Source organism: Odontesthes bonariensis, chromosome 5, assembly GCF_027942865.1.
Source record: "Odontesthes bonariensis isolate fOdoBon6 chromosome 5, fOdoBon6.hap1, whole genome shotgun sequence".
NCBI classification, from domain to species: Eukaryota; Metazoa; Chordata; class Actinopteri; order Atheriniformes; family Atherinopsidae; genus Odontesthes; species Odontesthes bonariensis.
The window spans coordinates 20,824,790-20,848,367 of NC_134510.1; the positions used below are offsets into that span (position 1 = coordinate 20,824,790).

Below are 23,578 nucleotides of genomic sequence, written 5' to 3' on the forward strand. Positions count from 1 at the left end.
CTGCAATGCAAAATGTCAGACATTAACAGGTTTATTACGAAGGTCAGAGATAAAGTTGGACATCAAAGAGATGAGTTACAGTAAAGTTAATAAAATAAGACAAACAGTTAGTCACTGACAGTGAGGAGTGGCTCTGTTTGAACAGCCAATACACTTTGCTAACGCCTCAAATTCCACTACCAGCAGATAAGAATCACTGCAGTGGTTCTGGATATGGGCACGGGTCCGGTTTAGGCACCTCTGTGACAGAGTGGAAAACAGTCTTCCTGGTCTTTTCCTCTGTATGTCTCCATCTGCCTTGTTTTTATAAGTCCCCTCCTTATAAGGGAAAACTTTCCACCATATCCATTTTTAGGTGGTTTATTGCTTTTGGCACCGCTACAACAGGAGGGCGTGCCAACCTGTGCCCGCAGTTTGGAAAAAAAGAAAAAGGAGAAAATTCCTACTCCCATCAGGGCAGCTTTGGGAGCTTGCATCTGTAGGGATGCTCACACCTGTAATGTGACTGAGAGGCTCTCTGGTCAGCCCTTCGGCTACACTCCTCCCGTAACTCAATGTGCAGCTTTGTTCAGGATTTGACAACATTGTTTGCAGCCCATCACTGTGTGTGGATGGATCCCAGGACAGAGTGTATACCTCCTGGGTTTTGCAGACTATGTAATGATAGATGTTTTGTGGCTGTTGGCGTGAAGGATAAATATATCTTTCAAAAGTCTGAGTAAAGCCTTTTTTATGCTTATGCTTCATCTTTCTATCTCTTTTTCTCCCTCTCTGTTGCAAGCCCAAAAGAGGAAAAACAGGTAAAAACTGGTTAACTCTGATCATGCTATGTCCTATGACATGTATTTTTGTGTTAGTATGTGGATGATGTTTGCTCTGTAGCCCACTGGATTACTCACTATCACTCTCCAGTTCCCTGTCCAGCAATAGCTGTTGAAGCTATGCAATGAAACTATTCTCAGAGGAAACCCGCACTATTATAGTGCCATCGAGGCTTGTCTAACCATTGGACTTTTTGTATAAATATAACGTGATTTATTAAAAGTAACCATCTGAGATACGAAGATAAACATAGACTTTTCTGAATACCCTCAATCCTTCGAGGGTAATAAAGTAGCAAAGAACACTCTTTTGGATTCAAACAAATCAGATTTAAAGTCAGACTGTAAAAGTTACCGTCAGTTTTGTCTTAATATTCTGATTCCTCTTTTAAAAAATCATTGAGGATCTGGCAGAACCCATGCTGAACAGCTGTGTCTGTGTTGGCTTTCAGGGTGTAGCCTGCACTGCCATGCTGGTGGCCATCGTAACGGAGAAGCTGGCATTAAACAAAGGAGAGAAACACGTGCACTTCTTCATGCTGGACATCCAGATTTCTAAAAGGGTGAGCATGTTGTCTTTCTCAGAAAAGGTATAAAATGTGTAAGATGACTTTATGAGAAAATAACTCCTGTTTAACAAGTGGATTATTCTTTGCATCCATTTTTTTTCATTTGAAATAAACCAGCTTTGCTTTTTACACACATTTACTTCAAGTAATACATTCTTTATGCTTCAAAGTGCACGGCAATGCTTCAGATTTCTTTTAATGCCCGATTTGAAACTTGTTTTAGTTAGATAATCCATTAAAATGAACATTATGTCTTCATTTATTGTCACAATCACTGGAACATTGCATGGTAATGCTGCTGTGAGGACAGAAGGGTACGAAATGTCTGCTGCACAGTCAGACCGCAGTCATGTCAACAAACGTGTTGTTTTCTTTGGAAAATGCTCGCTAGTCGTGTTAAGTTTTTGTTATATTGAATTTGCCAAAAAATTACATTTTTGTTCACTTACAGGAAACTCACCATATGACAGAATTAAACTGTTTTCTGTAGTCCTTTCTTTTAACACAGAAAATGTTCACATCAAGAAAAAAAGAGAAAATTACATTAAAAACAGGAAAATTTGCCTCATGTTGCCAATTTCCATGCCGCATGCAGGTTCTGTTTTTCGATTTTGTTTTGTATGTTTATCTGGTTTCTCAGATAGAACACACGTGAGAACACGATAGTGTGGGAAATAAAGGAGGGAGATGATGCCTTCCAGCGTCTTTATGGCCTCTTTAAGGTGTCTAACAGAGGAAATATTATTATCTCTGTCAGGAAAGACGCTGGTGTCAGTTCAGATCGGTGCAGTGCAAGGCAGGAAACTCTGAGCTTACGCAAGAGTTTGTGTGTATGTGAGAAATGGTTTGCAGAGGAGTTACTGCAGTTATAAGCCAGGGCAGGGTTTGAAGATTTTGCTAATTGATGGGAAGACGGAAGTGGTTTGACAAAACAAATGCTCCATAAGAGTGTACACTTTAATAATTGTCACATATCCTACAGTGTGTGTTTTGTAAGCAGTGCCACAGCTCCTCACCAAACTGCGTGGCAAACTCTTACGGCAGTAGCTGCACTTTTGGAGGATGCAACCATTTCCTTTCTCCTGGTGGCTGCATCCTGTCTCTAGGTGCATCTTTGCAGTTTGCTTGCGGCTCTGTTGCCTTGTGTGTGTGCGTGCATCCTTCCGAGCTATCTGGTGCAGTCCAGATTTACACTGATGGGAACAAGGGAAGACATCTGGATGCAAACACTGACAAATTCTATTTATAACAACCACAACAGGGCCAGAGTGACATCATCACGGGGCAGTTGCAGGGATTTGCGCAGGAAAACAAACAGACAAGAATAGTATCAAGGAGATGAGTGCAGAAAGACCTGAGCTCAGACTGTCTGGCCTTGTGTTTTGGGCTTTCTGCAAAAATAAAACCTAACAGTTCTTTATTTTCACAAATCAGCATCATAGGTCAAAAGGGAGGAACAGGAAAGCCTTTCTGGATTTAATCAGTTGCCTCGGGGCACTCATGCTTTCACGTCCTGTACTGAAACATCTAAAAGATATAAAGAAGCTGTTATATTTGCCATTAAAGCTTGCTTATCTCGACGGTCTTATCACCGTGTCTCTGCTCATGGAAACTCCAAGTCTGATCAGTTGATTTCTTTTTTTTCTGTCTCTTTAATCAGATCCGCCATGCTGCTGCTAATGTTCTTAGAGAGTGCTGGCTTCTGCATCGTGCAAACCTGACAAAGGGCAACCGCGGCGAGCACCGAAGACACCAGAGGTGCCTTCTGGAAGCCATCAGAGTGTGAGTTGATGCCTTCAGTGGGTGTTGGCTTGTGTGCCTTGCATGTTTTTTTATGGGTCATTAGCTTGTGTCAATATGCTTAACCACTGAGTAACCGAATGTAACGGCTAATTTAGATCACTAATTAGATTTGTTTGCACCTCTCCTGTCGACAGGGCATAAGAATGTGAATAAGGGTCCACCCTTTTTATTTTGTTGAATCCAAGTCACTTGTTCCGAGCGAATAACTGACTGAAATGATTAAGTTTTGAAGATATTTCACATAACACATACCCCTTCTCCAACGCTCATCAAGAACACAGAAATTGTTGTGTTGTCGTAATTTATGCACTTTTTAAAGACGCATCCCTCCTGTTATAGAGTCTCAAACTCCTCTACCAAGAACAAGTGGATTACAGAAGCCAGGAAGTGCAGAAGTGTGATTATGTGCTCCATTATCCTGTCAACAGGATTACATGTGTGAGTGTATGGTAGCCTGCGTGGAGGGGTTGTGCTTCCTGCTTTAAAATGGGCTGAACCATTACAAATAAACACTCTGTGGAAAGTATGAGCAGGAGGACCTTCCACACCTTGGTATTAACAGTATACTGTTATGAGACTCCATCACCCCATCATTCTTATGTTCTCAGAGGCTGGGAGCTTTATGACAAAATTGGTTTCAATTGATTTCTTTCCTCTTTCTTTTTTTGCTGGAACGTTTGCTTTCATCCATGTGCGCGCCTAAATTTATCCCTTTTCCACCTCTATATGTCAGAAAAACCCTCTAGCAACGTTTTATAGCTTTTTAACAAACTCAGCATGACCACTCCATGCTGAGGAGTGGAATACTTGTCAGCATATTCTTCCCCAAATCAGAGGTTCTGCATTGTGCCAGGTCTGTTGTATTTGTCCAAAAATAGGACACTCCATCTGTAGATAGGAAATCCAGTGCACATATTCAAGCTTTTAAACCCTTTAAACCCTAATAATATATATGTATTTATATATATATATATGTATATAGTGGGAAAGTGAAAGTCCTTCAAGTCATATGTAGATCAATTAAAAAATACTTTGACACAACCGAAATCTAACAGACAAATGTTTTCTTCACTCAGATTTCGACATCTACGCCTCAAACAAAGAAAACTGCGAGATTACGTCAGTGAGATGGTGGACCTTCCAAAGGTAAACAATAGCTGTCCCTGGAATATTTCGTAAATGTTTCAGAGTAAAGACAATTTTTTTTTAAATTCATTACCCATTTTTACAGTACTTATCTTCAAGCTTTGAGTGATCGCAAGAAATGTGAGGAACTAATGTGCAACTTTGAATAACTGATTTAAAAGGAAAACTACAGCTGTAGTCAGGCCAGGTCCAAAAAAGGTTGCTGCTTTTGGCTTTATTTCAGAAATATGCCTGAGTTGACTGCGTTGTACTGTGGATTTCACCAGATGCAGATGATCATGTGTGACCTTAGCGCCAATTGGAACAACTCATATCGGGAGCTGGAGCAGCGCATCCTGTCCATGGAGCAGAAGCTAGACGAGCTGAGTCGCTGCTTTCAGCAAACGTCTGAGCTGCTGTCTGAGGTTCTGCGTCACCGCAACCCAGAGATCAGGTAAACAACCCTCCCAGCGCCGGAGTTTGACAACACTGCAGGATGCTGTAATGTAGCTGAGACTAACCTATTCTCTATTGTTGATTGTTTCTGCAGGTGACATGGCCACAAACACTTGTTAAAAAGTGTCCTCAGTGTTCTCATCTATAGAACCGGTGATACATTTTCCTGCGACAGACGCTTGACATACTGAACCACTTGGAGGTCTGACATACCTGCTAAAGATCTCATCCTCTGGCTCAGTGCTGAGAGCACTGCTCAAAGACTCGTTGCTGTAAAATCACACAGATAAGAGACTTCCATTTATGTGGGAAGAATTTGAGAAGTTTGTTGTACTTTCAGCAGATCTACTCATGAAAGAACTGAATTAATCTGAACAAGGAAAGAAGGTCTGAGGAGAATCTGATAAAACCACAGTGTCACCGGCTGTCTAAAATATTTGTATGATTTTACTGATGAACTATATTACTGCCTGATTCCTGTGGAATAAGATGTACTTTACGTGTTAATTTTATTCTAATTTCTTTGCAATAATTTACACCGTTCACTCTACCATTTTCAGATGAACCTGTCATTAGTCCTTTTCTCTCCTATAGCAGACATTCTAATGGTTAACGGGCTGATTATTGTTTTCAAACTCTTATCCGACACAGCATCACGTCTACAAAATGATCATTATCATGCTTTCCCCTCGCAATCAACAGGAACTGTGATGGAAAATAAGTGACTGGGTGGAAACTAAGCATCAGATAATGTAGATAGAAACTTTATTTCCAACTTTTAAACACATGGGATTGCAGTGCTTCTTGACATTTAAGGTTGTACCTGCCTGATGCAGGAAAAGCATCTAACAGTTGACACCTGTTGGGAACAATGAACTAGAGTCCAATAAATGCTTCATTAGCTCAACTCCTCCACCCAGTGGACAAGAGTAAAGTCAACAAAACAAACGGGAGTATTTACATTAAAATCGGCTAAATGTAATAAACACCATCAAAAAAGGCGACATTGCATTTTAATCTGTATATCAAGGCCATTTCAGTGTCTCAAAGGAGGGAAATATGTGATTCATTATAATTAAATGTAAAAAACAAATCAAGGGAAGGGAAACTCCCAAATCTCACAGATGAGAATGCACTTTGTAAGAAAACAACAGCCAAACTGGAGCTCACTTCTTCTCTGGATGATAAACTGGAGTTTTAAAGCATTTTAATTTCATCAAACGCTCAAAAGGTTCCCTTTGGCTTCATTTGTACTCTGGTATGTTTTCCTCTGAGGAACACAATGTTTACTTTGACTCATTTGCACACGGGGAACACAACTATCCATAACAGAACATGCTTCTAATTCCAAACAAATAAGAATGAATGTGTTTTGGGTTTTACTTTGATTCTTTTTCTCATTTGCTCACACGTAAATTAAAGAAAACAGTGACCACCAAATGACGTGTGAAATCTTTGATTTATCATTTTGTTTTCAGGTGAAGTGAAGAAGAGAAGAGTTCCTAAAAAACAACTAAATGTGTTCCGATGTCATAGAAATCTTTGAGTGTTGACCCTGTTTTTAAGTTGGTGCCATATGTATGCCGAGGGCCTGAAAAACTGCTGTCCACAGTCACATTTGAAGGGCTTTCTGCATTTCTTCTTCACTTTAATTGTACGTCCAGAATGGGATTTTTTTAGTGACTTGCCCCTCAGGTGCTGCGCTAAGACTTTTGCTCCTGTGAAAGTCTCCCCGCAGCTGACACAGATGTAGCTCATGGCCTCCGCGTGCTGCACACAGTGGCGCAGCAGGTGCAGTCGGTGCTTAAACGCTCGGCCGCACTGGCACTGATGTGAGCGGCGGCCTCTGTGGTGGTAGCGGTGGCTGATGATGAAGGAGGGCTGTCGGAAGATGGCACCACAGTGCCTGCAGGGAAAAGGGGCCTTTGAGCGCCACCCTGTGTTCAAACGTTTCATCAAAGCCACATCCTGGCTGTCATTCTCAAACAAGGCCAGAATGGTGGGTGATGAAGAGCCAGGATCAGAGGCTGCAGTGTCTGGAGTGGGGTCAGTGGCAGCGGGAGAGTCAGATGAAGGGGCAGAACGATAGACACCAGAGGCAGCAGTAGACACCAAGCAAGAGGAAGAGCAAGGAAGTGATGCAACCGAGTTCTGACCTACTCGCAGTTTTCCATTAATGGCCTGGTTTCCCACGCCTAGAGAAGAAATGGCGGACTTGGCTTCTGTGCCAAGGACGCCCGTTGTAGCGTTCTTATCGGTCAACCATAGCGGTTTAGTTATGATGCGCACTTTGGTGCTGACCACCGATGAGTGAATGTTGGTGACATGCAGTGACAAAGTTTCGTCAGAGGTGAAAAAGGATTTACATACGTTACATGGTTTTGGCATTGACTCGGGACAAAAAAGCACCAGAGGTAATTTGAACCCCCGGGGACACTTGTGGGAATAGTACGACATCTCGTTTGCGAAAACCTGAAAACAGACGTCGCAGGAATTCAAAGGCATCTGGTGTTCCCGTAGAGCCGCTTCAGTAAGAAAGAGCTTCATGCACAAAACACACCGATATCTTATCCTTACACCAGTGCAATGGAGCAAATGGAGCTTTAGTGATCTAAATGGCCCTCTACCACACTTTTCACACATTTCAGTGTTATAACGGGGAACGGGTGCAAGGGGATCTTCAGAGTCTGAACTGTTAGAAGAGTCACTAGTATCAGTGGAACTTAAATTTGTCGGCATAACTTCCGATTGAGAGCTAGTTGAAGTATCGCTTCTCTCGCAATCACTTTCCTTGCCAATATCCTCATCATCTTCCCCCATTACGTACTCCATGCTGGTTACAGACATCTCAGGTCCTTCAAACTCTGTCACAATTCTTTGTTCAGGCTTCAAATATGACACAGAGTCATAACGGACTGAAGTTGTGCTTTGCTGTTCCGGCACCTCCTTAGAAAAGTTGCCATTTTTCTGCCTCCAATACACCGAAGATGAATCACCTTGAAATGACAGAGAGCTTGTGCTGTGTGTTTCTGCATGCTTGTTCAGCTCCCACACATTACTGAACGACTGATGACACACAGAGCAGAGCGGCGGCGAGTGTGCATTATCCAAGTGTGTTGAGAGTGATATCAGGCGACGGAAAGTAACCTTGCAGATGTGGCATGTGGCTTTGATATTGTGACTTTTGTAGTGTGTCATCAAGCTCTTCAAGTTGCTGATTGGTTTACCACACTCCCAACATTTGGTCTCTCGGTGGGTACCAGACGTCTGCCTTTTCAAGGGTATGTACCACTCCTCATCACTGCTGGAGTCATCAGACATAAGGACCAAGACAAAGTAACCTCTGGTAGTCTGCATGTGAAAGAAAAGTGGACTGGATCACTTGAAATGTTTGGGAATAAATTCAAATTACAGTTTTCATACATCATCATTTCAGCAAAGACATCACAGGAATCTTCTTCTTTTTTTTGTTTTATGATCAACATTTTACAAAAACTGCTGTGGCTTAATATTTCTAGCCAACAGCTGAAACTACAACTTAATTAGTCAATGACAAAACAAACGATCAGTTTAAATGATATGATCATTAATAATTGGTCGTTTATTTGAGTAAATCCTGACAAAAGCAGGAGATTCACTGAACAATCCAGGACAGATTGCGACATCATTTTGTAGAGTTATTTGTGGTCCTCATGAGAGGAATCATACCTGAAATTAACTTGCTTCTTAGGTGAGCCAGTCCCGAGTCAACAGCTCTAAGTGCAGGTGTGAAAGCATCCATGATATGTTGAGGATGCATAAGAGACAGTGCTTCAGACCGTGGTCGGTCTGGGTCTCTGTATGAATAGGTGTACTGAAGCCTACCGTTGTCTAGTGCCACCATAAAGTATACATTTTCAGGTTTGATTATAATATCCATCAGCTGTTGCTGAAATTTATCGAGCTTTATCGATGTATTTTCATAAATACTACGTTTATGTGAATTCTTCTAACTTGTGCAATAGTTTGGTGTGTCTACATACATGCAAAGTTAAACTTAATACAAGTGAGCTGGTGTATGTGACTGAGCGGGATGATATTTAGTTAACTGAACACACACAAGCACAGCTTTTCTGATGCTATATTGCTATATTACTCAGTATCTCTGTTTTTTTGCCTTGGGTTTCTAGGAAACTAATTTTTTGCTAACTGCCAAACCATTGATCAGCATTAATTACACGTACATGCGTTAGTTAAATGCACACTAATGACCAATAAGAACAATAACAGTACTATAATTTAGTATTAACAGTACACATAGCATGTAGTCCCCTTTTTTTTCTGAAAAAGCCAATGTTTTAACGTGTGTTTTAGCAAAAAGAAACATCTGTTGTTTAGCTATCTTATAGAACCCCAAAGAAAATATGTAACACAACCAACACAGGTAAACCATACTTACCCCTGCCCACTGGTACCAGCGGAAGCCGATGGTTGGTCGAAGTCACTTAATAAATAAAAAAAAAAGAAACCCTGCGTTGGGCTACCTTTAATACTAATAATCACAAAAAAACTAACTAATATTTTCAGAAGACGAACAGTGACTCTTCAGCTCCTAAGGATGTGTTTGGAACATATTCAACTGACTGAAAATGGTGATATTACAAGAATATCGACCACGTTAAAAATCGAAAACACTTATGGCGACCAAATGCTACACCGAGCTCATGTATATCCGGTTTAAACCGGAAGGCTAAGGCATACATCTCCCAGAATGCATCATATTTCTTATAGTCTCATGCGGTTTTTGTTAATTTAATACATCCATGGGTTTTTGCTGAATAGTGTAACGTCAGTTCATGGGTTGGATAGTTCTAACTTTATAGAAGTTTGTTGTTTGCAGAACTTGAAAAAATATTGAAAATTGACATGGCTGAATAATCAAGTTTAACTTAAAAATGTATGACAGGCTTAACTCAAAGTTATTTGAGACCAAATAATAACATGCGTGGCACGAAATGATCAATTGTCTTTATATCAAGAAAGAAAAAATAGAAGATGTATTATTCTCTTCACTCAAACAGCTTCACTGTCTTCAGACAATGTTCTGCTATGCCTTTAAGAACCTTTACATCTGCGTATGATTATAAATGTATACGTTATCATCATAAAATCAAATACACATATGAAGCGTTAAAGTTAAATCATAATAAAAATCTATGTAAATTCCCCGTACAGTTGTCACTCGACAGAGGACGGAACTACCGAGAACATCACAGCGTTTCATAACGAGCTCATTTGTTGAACGAACGAGGTATGTTCGTTTAATCATATAGGGATTTTAAGGCGGGTGGACTCCTTTCCAACGTCTTTAATATCCAATACCGATCCACCGCATTAATACGGGAAGCGCCGACGTATGAATGGAGCATACTATGGGTAAGCTTTACTCGCCGCTGTTTACAAGTGGCTGAGCCAACATCACTTCCACCTATCTACTAGCTAGAAATTCTAACGAAAGCCGTATCACAGAATTTGTTACCAGGCAGGTGGCTTTTGTGAAAGTGCTATTATCGTTAGCTCCGTTTTGCTCGAACTGCGGGCCCCTCGATAGCATTGTATTCATATCGACTGTAAATCAGAAGCGTCGCGACATGTCGGAGTCAGGCCACAGTCAGCCCGGTATGTACGGACAGGGACGCAGGAGGAGGCGGCGCCGGGGAGATAGAGATGCTGGACCTATGGGGCAAAATCTCTCTGGCCCCAGTCGAGATCGCGAATATCAACCTAGAGAACGGAGGGTAAGCACATACTCAAACCATTGAAGTCTGTCTTGTTTTTACTAATAGGTTAACGCATTTATATCGGAACAGTGACTAAAAAAAAGAAAGTAATCTAACATTTTTTTCATCAGGATGGCAGTGAGGATCCACCAGGCCCCCTCATTCAGAAAACCCCTATAATTCTTGCAAAACCTCCCGGGGACAGGGTATGTTAGCTTATCTCCTAATCTTTTTCTGCGACTCTTTTGATTGATTGCAAACGGTAACGCATTACATGCTTGCATATCAGTAACATGGATAGTAAAGTAAGTATGCACAATTGTCTTTGCAGTGTGAGTAAATGAAATGACAAAGTTTGGGAGCTATTCGTTTGACAGATGTCTTTTGTCCTTGGTGATTCATAGAATTTGATAACTCGTGTAACTCCTCCACCTCTAAGCTCAAGTGATCTTTTGACCACACTGTTGCTGGATTTTTACCAAGGCCAAAACATCCCAGAATGCACCTGTCAGCGGAGCCCCAGTCCTGGAGAAACCCATCATGCTAATGAAAGCCAGGGAGGATGGAGGGAAGCCTGGGACACCTCCAGAGACGGCATCTCAGTCCTCTGGTCCTGGACCCTCCAAGATGGAGAGGGAAGGGCAGCGACCTACCCAGCCTGTATATCAGATTCAAAACAGAGGAATGAGTGCTTCCGCATCGAGTGGCTCCGTGGACCGTGAGTCATTTTACCCTACGGTTGACATTTATTTAGGCCAAACTATGTGAAAAGAAAATTAATTATTTTCCCACAACTTCCAGCTATGGTGGGTCAATCTAAACTCCTCCCACCGGACAAAATGAAGCACAGCATCAAGCTGGTGGATGATCAGATGAATTGGTGTGACAACGCCATGGAGGTGAGGCATTATCTCGAGTTGCATGGCATCGACAGATTTATTGATGTGCTCAATATATCAATATCTTTCTTTATCAGTATAAAGAAAGCTAATCTTTGTTGTGATGCGTTGCAGTATCTGAGGGACCAGACAGACATGCTGGTGGTGGGAGTCATCGGCCTTCAGGGAGCTGGGAAATCTACGATTATGTCGCTGTTATCTGCCAACACGCCTGAGGAAGATCAAAGGTAAGGTTGGCGGTAGCACCAAGCTTTACGATCCAGATTGTAGATTGCTCTGTCCTACGTGGTATGAAGATTCGCTTCACTTGTGGGGACATTTAAATAGAAGGTAATGGAGCAAATGGGGATGATTTCGTTGTTACTTAGAATGATATACAAAATATAGAAAATATAGTTTTACGTCACAAACTATAAATTAGAAAAATAGTTTAATGAGAACAGCACACTGTATTGAGGCAATAACATGAAAGCATTTCTCCTTCACAAAATCCATCCATCCATTATCTGCCGCTTGTCCGGGGATCGGGTCGCGGGGGCAGCAGCTTGAGCAGAGAAACCCAGACGTCCCTGTCCTCGGCCACTTCCTCCAGCTCTTCTGGGGGGACCCCGAGGCGTTCCCAGGCCAGCCGAGAAACATAGTCTCACAAAATGACCCTTGAAATAAGAATATAATACCAAATGGGAGTCGTCCATTGATAGAATTGAACACAGCCTAACGGAGACAAAAATCTGACCACGCACCGACTGATGTAGAAAGGGATTTCTGAGGGTTAAGGACTTGGTTTTGGGGTTATGCATTCATCTCTGATGGTTAGGGTAAGGAACTATAGATTGCATTATGTCAGTGGTAAATCACCACAGAGATAGAAAAAACAAGTTTGTGTGGGATCTGACCTGGATATGAAGCCTCAGTAGCTCAAAACAAAAATCAAGTTCTGAGCCCTCGCGCTGACCACTAACGGTAGTGGGCGTATTAGTACCGCTCTTCTCTTTGGCCTTTTTTGTGAGCACCAATCATCAGTCTATATGGACAGCTAAGTCAAGCTATTACAACTCGACTACAACTTAGCCGTTTAATTAGACCACCATCCTTGTAACGGTGTACATGCACGGGAGGAGAATCAAATGATTTACTTTACTACGTCCAATGCAGAAGCGCGGTGTGAATAAACGTTCAAAACATTTCGAACTTTCTCTGCGGGAGGTCATCGAACATGTAAGTGCTGCAGAATTCACTGCACAGATGTTGTCTTTAACTTGCTTGAATGGTGAGTTTGTCCACCAGTGCTGCGGTCGTAACAATCAGGATTAGTAGTAGTCTCAGCAGGCTGCATTTAGCCGTCTGAGGAAAAAAAAAAAACAGGAAAATATGTGAAGGAGAGCAGTTGTATTGTAAATTTGTCAGTATGAATATAAACCAATGCTTTTCTGGTTTTACAGAAATATGCAAAACATTGGAACTTTACATGTTCCTGCATGTGTTTACATGCAGGAGTGACTCGCTCGATCCCCAGCCGCATTATCTGGGTGTGTTGGTCCAGTTTTCTGTCAGACTAACATGCCCTTTGAAGTTCACTTTCGGTCGTACCAACACAACAAGTTCACGTAGTGTTTTGGCATGCCGTGAAGTACTAAAAAATACTGGAAAAATGGGCCCATGGCCATCTGAGCACACACTCACACTTCTCTGTATTTATTCATTTAATTGTGTCAAGGCCCAAACTAACGTTGCTTTCTGCAGATTTGTCCATAAAATCCTTCATAATCAGCTGGCAGATCTCGCTTTTTTTTTTTTTTCAACATCTATTATAGCTCTCTTTTGAAATCTCCACACTGGTGAATGTTGCAGATATCATCGGAAGGTCTACGGCATCTGCCAGTACACGGTTTCACGCCGCGCAAGAAAGAATGAGAGAGAATTTCATGTTCATGTTCGTCACATAAAAACAGTCCAAAATTTACAGAAAATCTGAACACCACTCATCAAAGCACTCTTTGGGAATATCTGCCAATAGCGATCGGTGCCCAATCCATCAGAGCACCCCTAATTTAGCATACTGTTTTGTAAAATGCTTTCCCCAATATTGGGAAATGCCAGTTTATGTGTATGGAAAGGTGAGATGAGACCTAACAAATTTGTTGATAAAGGTTATTGGTTGGCAAGATAAAAATGATTTTTATTACATGACTGGAGCGACCTACGCCAAGCTTTGCTTAAGTTTAGCGTCTGTTACGCAAAGCAGCAATACAACAAAAAATGGTTCCGCATTCATTCATTTTCATGATCACTTTAGTCATTCCATCTGGAGACCAATGTCGACACACGGGTTAGGGTCTGTGAAAAAAGCAAAACATCCAATGGCCTAAGAAACAAGTATTCCCAGCTCATGTAAAATGAACCTCTCACAGGCCTTTGCGTAATTGTTGACCAGCGTCTGAGACCAAATTGGCGAAACGTTTGACCTCTCAGTTCATGCAAAATTCCTTAAGTTGCTCGCTTAAGGAAGATTTCCTTCCCAGCGCTGCATATTACCCGTCTCCTTGCAACATTTCAGTGGGATTTGAAAGTGAGCTCTGATTGGCCTTTTCAGAACTCTCCATTTCCAATGATAACTTTATATCTTAAATAAAAAGTGACATACTCTCTCTGAACACACGGGGGCGATCTAATCCAAATGTAGAGTGAATTGTTTCAGCCAGTTATCAGACTTTTTTTCTTTTTCTTAAGAAAATAGAATTTAAAACTAGATCAGCTTGTGGTGCGCTCATAACCATGTACCAGTAACCCATATAAGCAGAAAACATCAACTCTGGTACCAAATGCTTACACCCTTTGTATGCATTTGCTTATTGCAGTTCTAGTTATGATACATATTCTTTTATCTCTGAATCTCTGAATTCAACTTAAGTGATTTGATCATTATTTTGGAGGTTTTTGAGACAGGCTTCTTGGAAGAGCAAGCTCTGGAATATTATACTGTTTTTGTTTGAACAGGAGTTATGTATTCAGAGCCCAGACTCCAGAAATCAAGGAAAGAGGAGGTAATCAGAGCACAGGCATTGACTTCTTCATCACACAGGAGAGAGTCATCTTCTTGGATACACAGGTAAGAAGTACTGTGTGTATTTTGTTTCTGTGTAGTATTTATTACTGCCGTAAAACAGTTTGTGCGCATTAGGGGTTGATGGGCACCAAAAGCGCCATTGTGTTCATGTGCCTCTCTTGTTTCTTCAGCCTATACTGAGTCCATCTATTCTGGATCACCTCATAAACAATGATCGGAAGTTGCCTCCAGAGTACAACCTTCCTCATACGTATGTAGAGATGCAGGTATGTATCTTGATGGCAGAGGGCAGTTTGTAATTGATTTCATGTTTAATGACATCTTGATTGTTTTGTGAAAACATATATTCACACTGTATCATCCATCAACAGTCTCTCCAGATTGCCGCCTTCCTGTTTACAGTGTGCCATGTCGTCGTAGTGATTCAAGACTGGTTCACTGACTTGAACCTTTACAGGTGGGCACTTCTACATCTGCGCTGGACATGTGGAGTACTTATTGCCCAGGCTGACAGTACAGTAACATGTGTCTCAGGAGAGCTCTGACTGGAACTCGAAAGTCCCCTTCTTCCGATGGAATGTTAAGCATTTCATTTCGTAACTCGAGAGGATATTTGCCTTCACTTTTTCACAAGTTCAATAATGTTACTCTTTCAGTTGGTCTTGCAAACAAAACATGAGCAAAGCCAGACTTGTTGGGAATAAGTAGCTACGTTGCTGTCTAACATGTCCTGACAACCATTCATCTGCTTTCGTTTTACTTTAATCTGCCCAGAAATCTGCCAATGTTCGCTCTGAAATTTAATTTGTGATCCGAGCAACTCAAGTCTAATAGCTGACGCCTTCTTTTGTTGTACGTAAGTTAGTCTCCTTTGATCTTATATGAAATTTTCCTGATTCTCTTCGAAGTCACTTGCATTTCAATCACTACAGTCAGAAGGAACAGTTACAGCAACAAACAAGGCTTTCATTGCACGTATTTTCATGTGTTTCAAGGTTTTCTTTTAGACCCAATTGGAAGATTGTGATTGAGAGCAAGTCTAGAAAGTACAAGTAAAGTAAATTTACAATGCAAACACATTTGTTATGTTCATGGGAAATCAGTTTATTCTCAATTGACTTTTGAAAGAATTACACGTCACACACTGGGTGTGAACCTCAGAAACACACTATTCTCCGGGGGTAAGAGAAAAAAAAAAAAGCACCTGTGCTGCTGTGTCTGGGCTCCAAAACTCAGATCCTCGTTCTCTGCTGAGACAGACCAGAGCATTGTGACAGTATTCAAAAGGTTTCAAATAGAAAGGGCCGAATTTGGAAAGCTCTGCTTGCAGAGGATGGCGTTTATCTGATGTTGAAGGTTTTGATTCATGCTCCCATGCACTGACATTTTCACCCAGTGATGTTGAACAAAGTCTGACTGTTCATTAAAAAGATATGCAGTCTGAAGTGGTAAACCCTAACAAATTTAACAATTCTGTGCACACAAATAATATCCATCCTTTTATTTCCTTTGGCTTAACTTGACATTTGCTGGGAGTGCTGCATATCAGTGAACAGAACTTCCACATAGTTGTAGTGAGTTAGAACACATTTTCATTGGGGATTCGTGAGCTGATTCCGTGCTATACGACCACATAAAGTGGTGTAAAAAAAGAGACCAGTGAAACTACATTAGTTTGGCATTTGTTTAAATTTGATGAAAAATGGATTTATTCTATAGAATATATAGACGCTGATTATCTGAAAATGAGTTTCTGCAAAGGACAAGTCATCCTGCGAAAAGTCACCCTTTCACACTGCTGAAGGTAAAATGTTGTCATTATAAGGACACGTCCAGACTAGTATACACGCTCCAGTCATGTTACAAATATGCTGAGAAATGTGTACACACATGCTCAGTTAATTAGTCAAGCTACCAGACACTAATGGGCCCCAACAAAACCAGGCTGCAGTTCTAACAACAGTTTCTGTCACATCAGTTGTACAAGACATTGGTTGAGCTTGTACAAAAAAAAGCTCAGAGAAAAATCTGCACCTCGTTGCCCAACCCTTTGCAGCTACTCTTATCATAAGTGCAATTGTTGACACCTCCATGATGTTAATTGTCATTGTCGTGTTAGGTTTCTTCAAACTGCCGAGATGCTGAAGCCTTCCACTCCCTCTGCAAGCCACGACAGCACTGGCTCTTCCGGCAGTGACGATGGAGCAGAGTACTATCCTCACATAGGTGGCCGTTCTGTGCAGACACTCTCGCCCACCAGCCAGGTTTAATTGGATCAAAGTTTTAAGTTTTATCTCCTGTCATTTTCCCTCTCGTCCAGTGTTCCTTCAGAACAAGGCCAGACGGGAAGAATTTTGTCCAAGAAATCTGAAGAATATGAACATGGTGGTGGACAAACTAATGGCCCATTCTCATCTTAAATACAAAGGTACAAAACTTTTCAAGTGTTTTTTTTCTTCAAACATCAGTCTGTTTTTAAAGGCAAAGCACGTTTGATGAGTTTCAGATATGGTAGTTCAGTTATACAGAGGCAATTATCCAAACAAATTGGTCTCAAACCAGTGTCATATCTATTTTTGAAAATAACACAAAAATGATTCCATTAGTTTTGTAGTTTATTTTTTATTTTTTAAGCAGGGATTGACACACCTGCCCTCTTTATTAGAGTTGTGTGTGTATAAAGGGCGGATTATACTTCTGCGTCTATCGTCTTGACGTGTTGCTTTGCTCTGGTCGCGAACCACTTTTCATGTTATGGTTCTGCAACCTCGGTCTGGAGACGCACAGCAGTGCAACTCGCGAGAATTTCGGTGGGCGGTGACGATAACTTCGGCGGCGCCGGCAGAAGTGTTTATCTTTCAAAAAAAAAAAAAAAGTGTATGCAAGATATGGATTTGGAGTTGCTCAACATCGAAGAAGAACAGCTTATTTTATTGGAGTTGGCGAAAATGCGAAGGAGGAAGCCACACAGACAACCGGAAAAGCACACCGAGGACCAATCACAGCCGCTTTTGTCTGCGCACTTCCGTTGGTCTCTGCGTGCGTCTGTCGCGTAGTCAGGATTTTTTTGAGGTGCACGAGAACGCGCGCAGAGCCTCTGCGTGGGGGAGTGGTCAAGATTTTGACACTCGCAGAGGCTCTGCTTCCGAGCGTCAGAGGCTCTGCGTCTGAAGCATAAATCAGGCTTAAGAGTTACTTTGCCCAACAAAAAGGATGACGTGAACGTTGTCTCACCAAAGACATAGAAGACTTTAAATCAATTGCTTTGTGAAAGATAGTGTTGCAAGGTAATCTTCTGCAAAAACAAAACAAAATTCAGCTTGATTTTTATTCTTATCCACTCTGCTTATGTGTACATGTGATTGTGATGAAAATTAGATCACATGACAAATTAATGTCATGTAAGCAGCTTGTATGTTTTGATGGAGAGTCATGTTAATACAATCAGGAAGCATGATCTCCCGCCATAAAATGCGGTTTATTTTACAGGTACATTGTCCATGCTGGACTGCAATGTCTTCCCAGGCCTGGGGCAGGACTATCTGCCTACCGAGGTCAACATGTTCCTGCTTCCTGTGCAAGAAAATGATGGAGAGGATAATCTGATCAAAGCAGGTTGTTGAGCACTCATCTTGCCACGAGGCAGAAACTCTGATGTATTGTGTAAGATTCAACTTAATCCAAATCTTTTTTTCAACGTTTAGGATCAGGAACATATCCACTTTTCTCCCTGCTCCCTGGGTACAGAGGACACCCCTCCTTTTCCACCATGGTGTCAAAACTGCGCAGCCAAATACTTGCAATGCCCCGCTGCCAGCTGTCGCACACCATTCTCACTGAGAAAAACTGGTGAGCATCTCTCATTCTGTACAAAACCACAATGATTCAGAGAACACTGCTGCAAACACAGGCGTGGGCGTAGAGCCCTGCAGAGGAAACCACAACGGCATGTTTTCAAGCATGAAAAAGACTAAATGTTCCACTAAATGTTCCACTGCCATTCTGTGTACACACGAGGCAAAGCCAACATGTAATCTCAAATGTGACAGACGATAAATGGAACAATATAGTCTGCAGGTGGTTCTACAACGTCAGGCCCCGAAGGCCTGGCAGTCATTGAAGGAACAACATTTTCAAAATTGTTTCAAGAAAGTTTACAGGAGAATGTTAATAAAGCAGTCCACGATCCACAGGGAACGAATGCATCAAATTTATGTTTGGAATAGAGATCACACAGAAAAGTCTGATCTTTTGAGGAGATCAAATTCAGTTTGAGCATAAATGTCACACGTCCAATACACACTAGGGCAGAGTTAAAGTAAATAAATTCACAGGCTTTTCCCAGCCTGCACTGCGTGTGATCGCACAGTGTGTTCTACCAAAGATGTGGAACGGTACAACAGCTTGTGTACGTCAATCTGATGAAGTCTGTGGATACTTGTGACTGAAGTGAAATTAACTAATAGAGCTACCTATGATTTAAAAAAAAAAAAAAAAAAACTGAACATGATTTTAAGCAGGTTAGGTTAATAAACAATGCAGCAGAGGTCAGAACAATGACTTTTTTATTAATACAATATATTTGACGGGTCGCTGTTTATATTTGCGCACGGTTATTTCATCGGTGTCTTTACTGTCCTGTGAGACTGCAGGGATCTGCAGAGCTCATCTCTCCCGCTCTTTCACTGCCCGCATTTCTTTGTTGTTTTTGCAGGTTTCACTACGCAGCTCGTATCTGGGACGGTGTGAAGAAGTCCTCTGCCCTCTCTGAATACAGCCGGCTCCTCTGCTAGCACCTGAGTTCAACTGCTGTTAGTTGCTGTTGTGTTTTATATGTGATAATGAGGTAACATAAAGAGAAATGTTTACCTGAAAGGTGGAGGCCAAAACAAGAGGGACTGTCTCCCTAAAGGCAAACTGCAGTAATTCAGGTTGGCAACCCAAGGCCTCGGGACATGTGATGCTCACTGATGCAGCTGCACAGCTTCAGTCTTGAAAGTGGAGAGAGATGGAAAACAGGATTCCCGCTAGTCTAAGAAAGATGGGATAACCTTCTGATTTGCCCTCATGAATGGGGTGGGACTGCAGTTTGGGGAACTGAAAGTCTGAGTTAGAAAGATTTTAGGTGTCTATATTGATTTCTTAGATGTGACTGAACAAAAACAACATTATCGTCAGAGATCTACACATTTTGTGAAGACTGTAACCACACAGAGCAGTTTTAAAGTCTCATTCCAGCCCCTTTTCAGCATGTCATAGAATTGTATAAATGTTTTTCAGAATTGTACATTTTGTTCTTTTTTTTTTTTTCTTCTTCAATGAACAAAGACTCTTATGTCCTTAAAAAACATGTCGCTGCAAGTTTTGAAACAATGGTGGACATTTTCTGAAATGAAAAGGTGGTCTTTTGCAAGTTATTTCCCAGGGAACTGTGAGTAAAATACAGGTGTGAGTCTTGAATACGTTGACATGTCAGAACAAGCCTGTGCATTTATATGCTCTAAATCAGATTGGGTCTGTCACTTTCGATTTCCCGGAAACGTCTGTACAGTTTTGTTTTAAGTACCCTTTTTACATGCAAATTCAACCGGCCTGATCTAGATATTCCAAACCTCTCGGACAGCGAAGTGAAACCAAAATAATGAACAAAAAAAGAAAAAACTTTTGCACACCTAACATACTCTTCCTCTCACCCAGAGAAACTGAAAAACTTGAGCTACAAAGTTAATCAGTCATTTAATATATTCTCTGTTGGTTTCCCCAGTTATCTTTTCTTACTGAACTCACGTTGCATTCAGGACTTCTTTTTATTTATTTTTTTTCTCAGTGGTCAGATAAAATTAAAAGAAAACGGGTATCAGAACATCAGATAAATGATAATAGATTCAGATTTTTAAAGAAATGCACTTTTATGTTTTTACTCTTCAGCTTCATCTTCTTCGCCAAATATGGTCATTTCTGCCTTCAATGAAGGCGACAGCCCTAACTGTGACTTCTTTACAGTCTGTATGTATAAGAAGGGGCACAATGGGAATCCACAACAATTTATTCATTAAAGTTTCCTTGGAAAATAGAATAACCAAAAGATGTTTAGATACATTCACATTTGAAAAGTAATTCTAAAATGTTGAGCTTCAGGTGAATTTAAGACTGACAGGAAGTAATTTTATTGAATTACAAAGTGTGTCTAACTAAACTCTCACTAACTAAAAAAGGTCATTTGTGCCAGAAGGATGTAGGTGTGGTTGAAAACTCAAGCCAAGCCTCTTAGATATTTACCTCCTGAATGACTGAAGTGCACCTCATTTGCTCCCGCTGAACACGATGCTTCTCTTTACTCTGGTCCTTGGAGTTTGTCTTCTCCCAAAAGGCAAGTTTTTCTTATCTGTAAATTAGTTCATTATCTTTCATTTTGAAATGCTTTTGAATACTTCTGACCACTCTTCTTTCTTTCTAACCTGCGTTTTGTGCACCAATAAGTTAGCTTTTTAAGAAGATCTTTGATATCCTCAGAATAGCACCAATATTTGTTTTTGTTTTCTTTTTGTAGCATCGTTTATAGTTCATATTAATTCCCTTCTAAATGAATGTGGTAATACGGTTTTGTTCATGCTTTGTTGACAATTAATGCTTCTTCTTTTTTTTTTTTTCCCAGGGGAAACTCTGACATGCTATGAGTGCATTTCAGAACCTTGCACGAAAATAGCAACATGTCCCTCACAGAATCATCAGTGTGCTTCAGTCAGAACGATGACATATGCAGGTATATTTCTGTATAGTTTATGGTGGTTGTTGGTTCCCTGTTTGGCACTTGCTCAGTTTACAGTGGCTTTTCTTTGGCTGCAGGTGGCAACAAAATTGTTGACATCCAAACAAAAGGTTGTGCCTTGGCGTGTGGTGAGCATTCTATCAACTTTGGAACGGTTAAAACCGTGATTACCACCAAGTGCTGCAACTCGGACCTCTGCAACACCCAATCTGCCCCAGCTGGTAATTTACATCATGTTTGTATTGTTTTACATTGTGCAGGGTTGTTCTAACTACAGACTGATGTATTTACACTTTATGCAAAATGCTTTGTGAGTGCAAATATTTAAAACCAAGAAAAAAGTCCAAAAAGAGAAACAGTTTGAATATTTGCGAAATGCAGTGACACAGGACCAAGAAAAAAAATGAATTGAGTGTTAAAAGTGAAAACGTCCTTGCTGCTAAACCTGATTCTGAATTACAGCTTCACTAATTTGTTTGTATGAGTCGTATGACGGAGGCACTCATATCACAGACGCAAATGATTGTCATTTAATTACACCTAAAAGTACTGAAGCAGTGCGCCTTGTAATGTCAGGTTTATTCTCTAAAACGTCCTTATTTATTTTTCTTGTGCCAGGCACTTCAGTTTGGCATTATTTTCAACATTTCAAGCTTATTTGTGAAATATTAAAAAAAGTAGTAAAAATAACTCTTCCTCTCATAAGGATGAATAAAGAATTGCACTCTGAAAGTTAGTGCTGACCACATTTAAATGCTTCAGGTATGAAATCAGTCATTTAAGGTTAAAGTTACAGAAGTCTTCAGTTTGTGGGTTTGGTTCAGCAACTTTACGACAACAGATCCTACATGCCAAAAGCATTGAAAGGCTCATTTTTTTCGATGAAATGAAATGACCAGGTTTTAACTTGTTCAGTTTCCAGAATAAAAAGAAAGGGAACCGCATTGTTTAGCACAGAAACATCATTTTCTAGGAACTTACTTGAAAACAGCCCATTACTATTTTCTTCCTCAAACAATTAATTTTTTGTTTTACCAGATCCTGGCAAATTTCCCCCAAATGGCAAAAAGTGCTTCACCTGTGAAGGAGAAACATGCACTAAAACTCTAAACTGTGAGGGGAATGAGGACCGCTGCGTCTCAGCAACAGGTAAGAGACCTGCTTCTTCCTCAAAGTCATTCCAATATCAAACACTGTAGTTTGCGTGATAACATTATTTTCATTTTCTCAGTGAATGTCAATGGAAACACGATGACCACAAAGGGCTGTGCCTCAGAGCTGATGTGCTCAGCTTCAACAGCTGCACAGACCAAAGCACCCGGAACAGAACTGAGCTGCTGCCAGGGCGACTTATGCAACAGCGCCGGCAGTACAAGTGCTGGTCTGCTGCTGATGGCGGTGCCGCTCATCTCTCTGGTCTTATTGTCTTAGTTGCTCAATACAGCAGCATCACTGCTCAACTTTTCTTATCATTTTAGCAGAATTATAGAGCTGCATGCATGTTCTTCTTTCAAATGTGAAATGAGAACGCGAAAAAGATGAGTAAGCAAAGCACCAAATGTCATTTACCTTATCTTGCTTCATGCAATTTCTTATGCGCTTTGCTGTTGTTAATTATGAATACGCTTTTTTTCTAAGTAAAAAGGTTAAAAAAGATTCTGGTGCAGATTTTCATTGTTCAGTGCCTTTATAAACCAGATTTTTGGAAACACAAAAGACTTGTTCTTGTCATTAATAAGAATTTGAATAAACAAATTGGACCTTTTATTTCTATTTCCTGTCTGAGTCTCTCTTTAATTTTTATAATTGATTACATTAATTGACTTATAACGTTTGTTTATGGAACAGCACAAAGTAAGTGTCAAAGCACATACTAATCAGTGTGTGCATTTATATTAATAAAGGGCAGCTACTTGAATAATCAAAACAGAGCCCCTCAATTAGATAAACGGTTTCTGCATACTGTATCACCATAAAGTGTTCCTCATGTGACTGAATCATCCCTTAGTTGTGCTGCTAGAGGTTCAGCCTGCCGGAGGACCTCCTATGTTGCACTGAGCTCTTCTACCTTTCTCAACTTATATTTGTAGTAATTAGTTGTAATTCTTGTATGTAATTTATTTTGGTGTGTCAAAAGGAATTGTTGGGGTTTTTATGTTAAGTGTTTTTTATTTTATTTTATTTTTTATTAATTTATTTCATTATTACCATTATTTACTCCCTGGTTTAATTTACATCTGTATGCATAAATGGAACATTTGAGTAAGTTTGGCGTGCTTACGTACGTGATAAAGCGCATTGCGTCTCTTC

At 40.6% G+C, this 23,578-nt stretch overlaps 3 protein-coding genes across 5 annotated transcripts in view; 2 read left to right on the forward strand and 1 right to left on the reverse strand.

Annotated features, from left to right (window-relative positions):
• kcnn4 (potassium intermediate/small conductance calcium-activated channel, subfamily N, member 4) overlaps positions 1-6,250 on the forward strand; it is a 26,336-nt gene extending 20,086 nt beyond the window's left edge. The window contains exons 5-9 of one of the 2 annotated variants that reach the window (XM_075465259.1): positions 1,274-1,384; positions 3,051-3,172; positions 4,270-4,339; positions 4,606-4,772; positions 4,869-6,250. In XM_075465259.1, coding sequence (XP_075321374.1) covers positions 1,274-1,384; positions 3,051-3,172; positions 4,270-4,339; positions 4,606-4,772; positions 4,869-4,872 — 474 coding nt within the window. In that variant the 3' untranslated portion in view covers positions 4,873-6,250. Of the gene's footprint in view, positions 1-1,273; positions 1,385-3,050; positions 3,173-4,269; positions 4,340-4,605; positions 4,777-4,868 lie in introns of those variants that run through there. The other variant, XM_075465261.1, reaches the window with a different exon arrangement.
• LOC142379883 (uncharacterized) lies at positions 5,523-9,481 on the reverse strand. 2 transcript variants are annotated; one of them, XM_075465255.1, is made up of 2 exons: positions 9,213-9,481; positions 5,523-8,125 (listed from the first exon to the last, which is right to left on the reverse strand). In XM_075465255.1, the coding sequence occupies exon 2, from the start codon at positions 8,093-8,095 to the stop codon at positions 6,305-6,307; it is 1,791 nt and encodes a 596-aa protein (XP_075321370.1). In that variant the 5' UTR covers positions 8,096-8,125; positions 9,213-9,481; the 3' UTR covers positions 5,523-6,304. The 2 variants fall into 2 exon arrangements, with proteins under 2 accessions (XP_075321370.1, XP_075321371.1); XM_075465256.1 differs by having other exon boundaries at positions 8,483-9,481.
• A 683-nt stretch (positions 9,482-10,164) lies between these two features.
• On the forward strand, positions 10,165-21,433 carry smg9 (SMG9 nonsense mediated mRNA decay factor). The gene is made up of 15 exons (XM_075465263.1): positions 10,165-10,551; positions 10,665-10,739; positions 11,017-11,251; positions 11,335-11,432; positions 11,547-11,659; positions 14,430-14,541; positions 14,670-14,765; positions 14,871-14,956; positions 16,619-16,725; positions 16,820-16,927; positions 17,989-18,114; positions 18,204-18,348; positions 19,214-20,869; positions 21,155-21,262; positions 21,346-21,433. The coding sequence occupies exons 1-13, from the start codon at positions 10,405-10,407 to the stop codon at positions 19,290-19,292; spliced, it is 1,527 nt and encodes a 508-aa protein (XP_075321378.1). The 5' UTR covers positions 10,165-10,404; the 3' UTR covers positions 19,293-20,869; positions 21,155-21,262; positions 21,346-21,433.
• Positions 21,434-23,578: the final 2,145 nt, after the last annotated feature.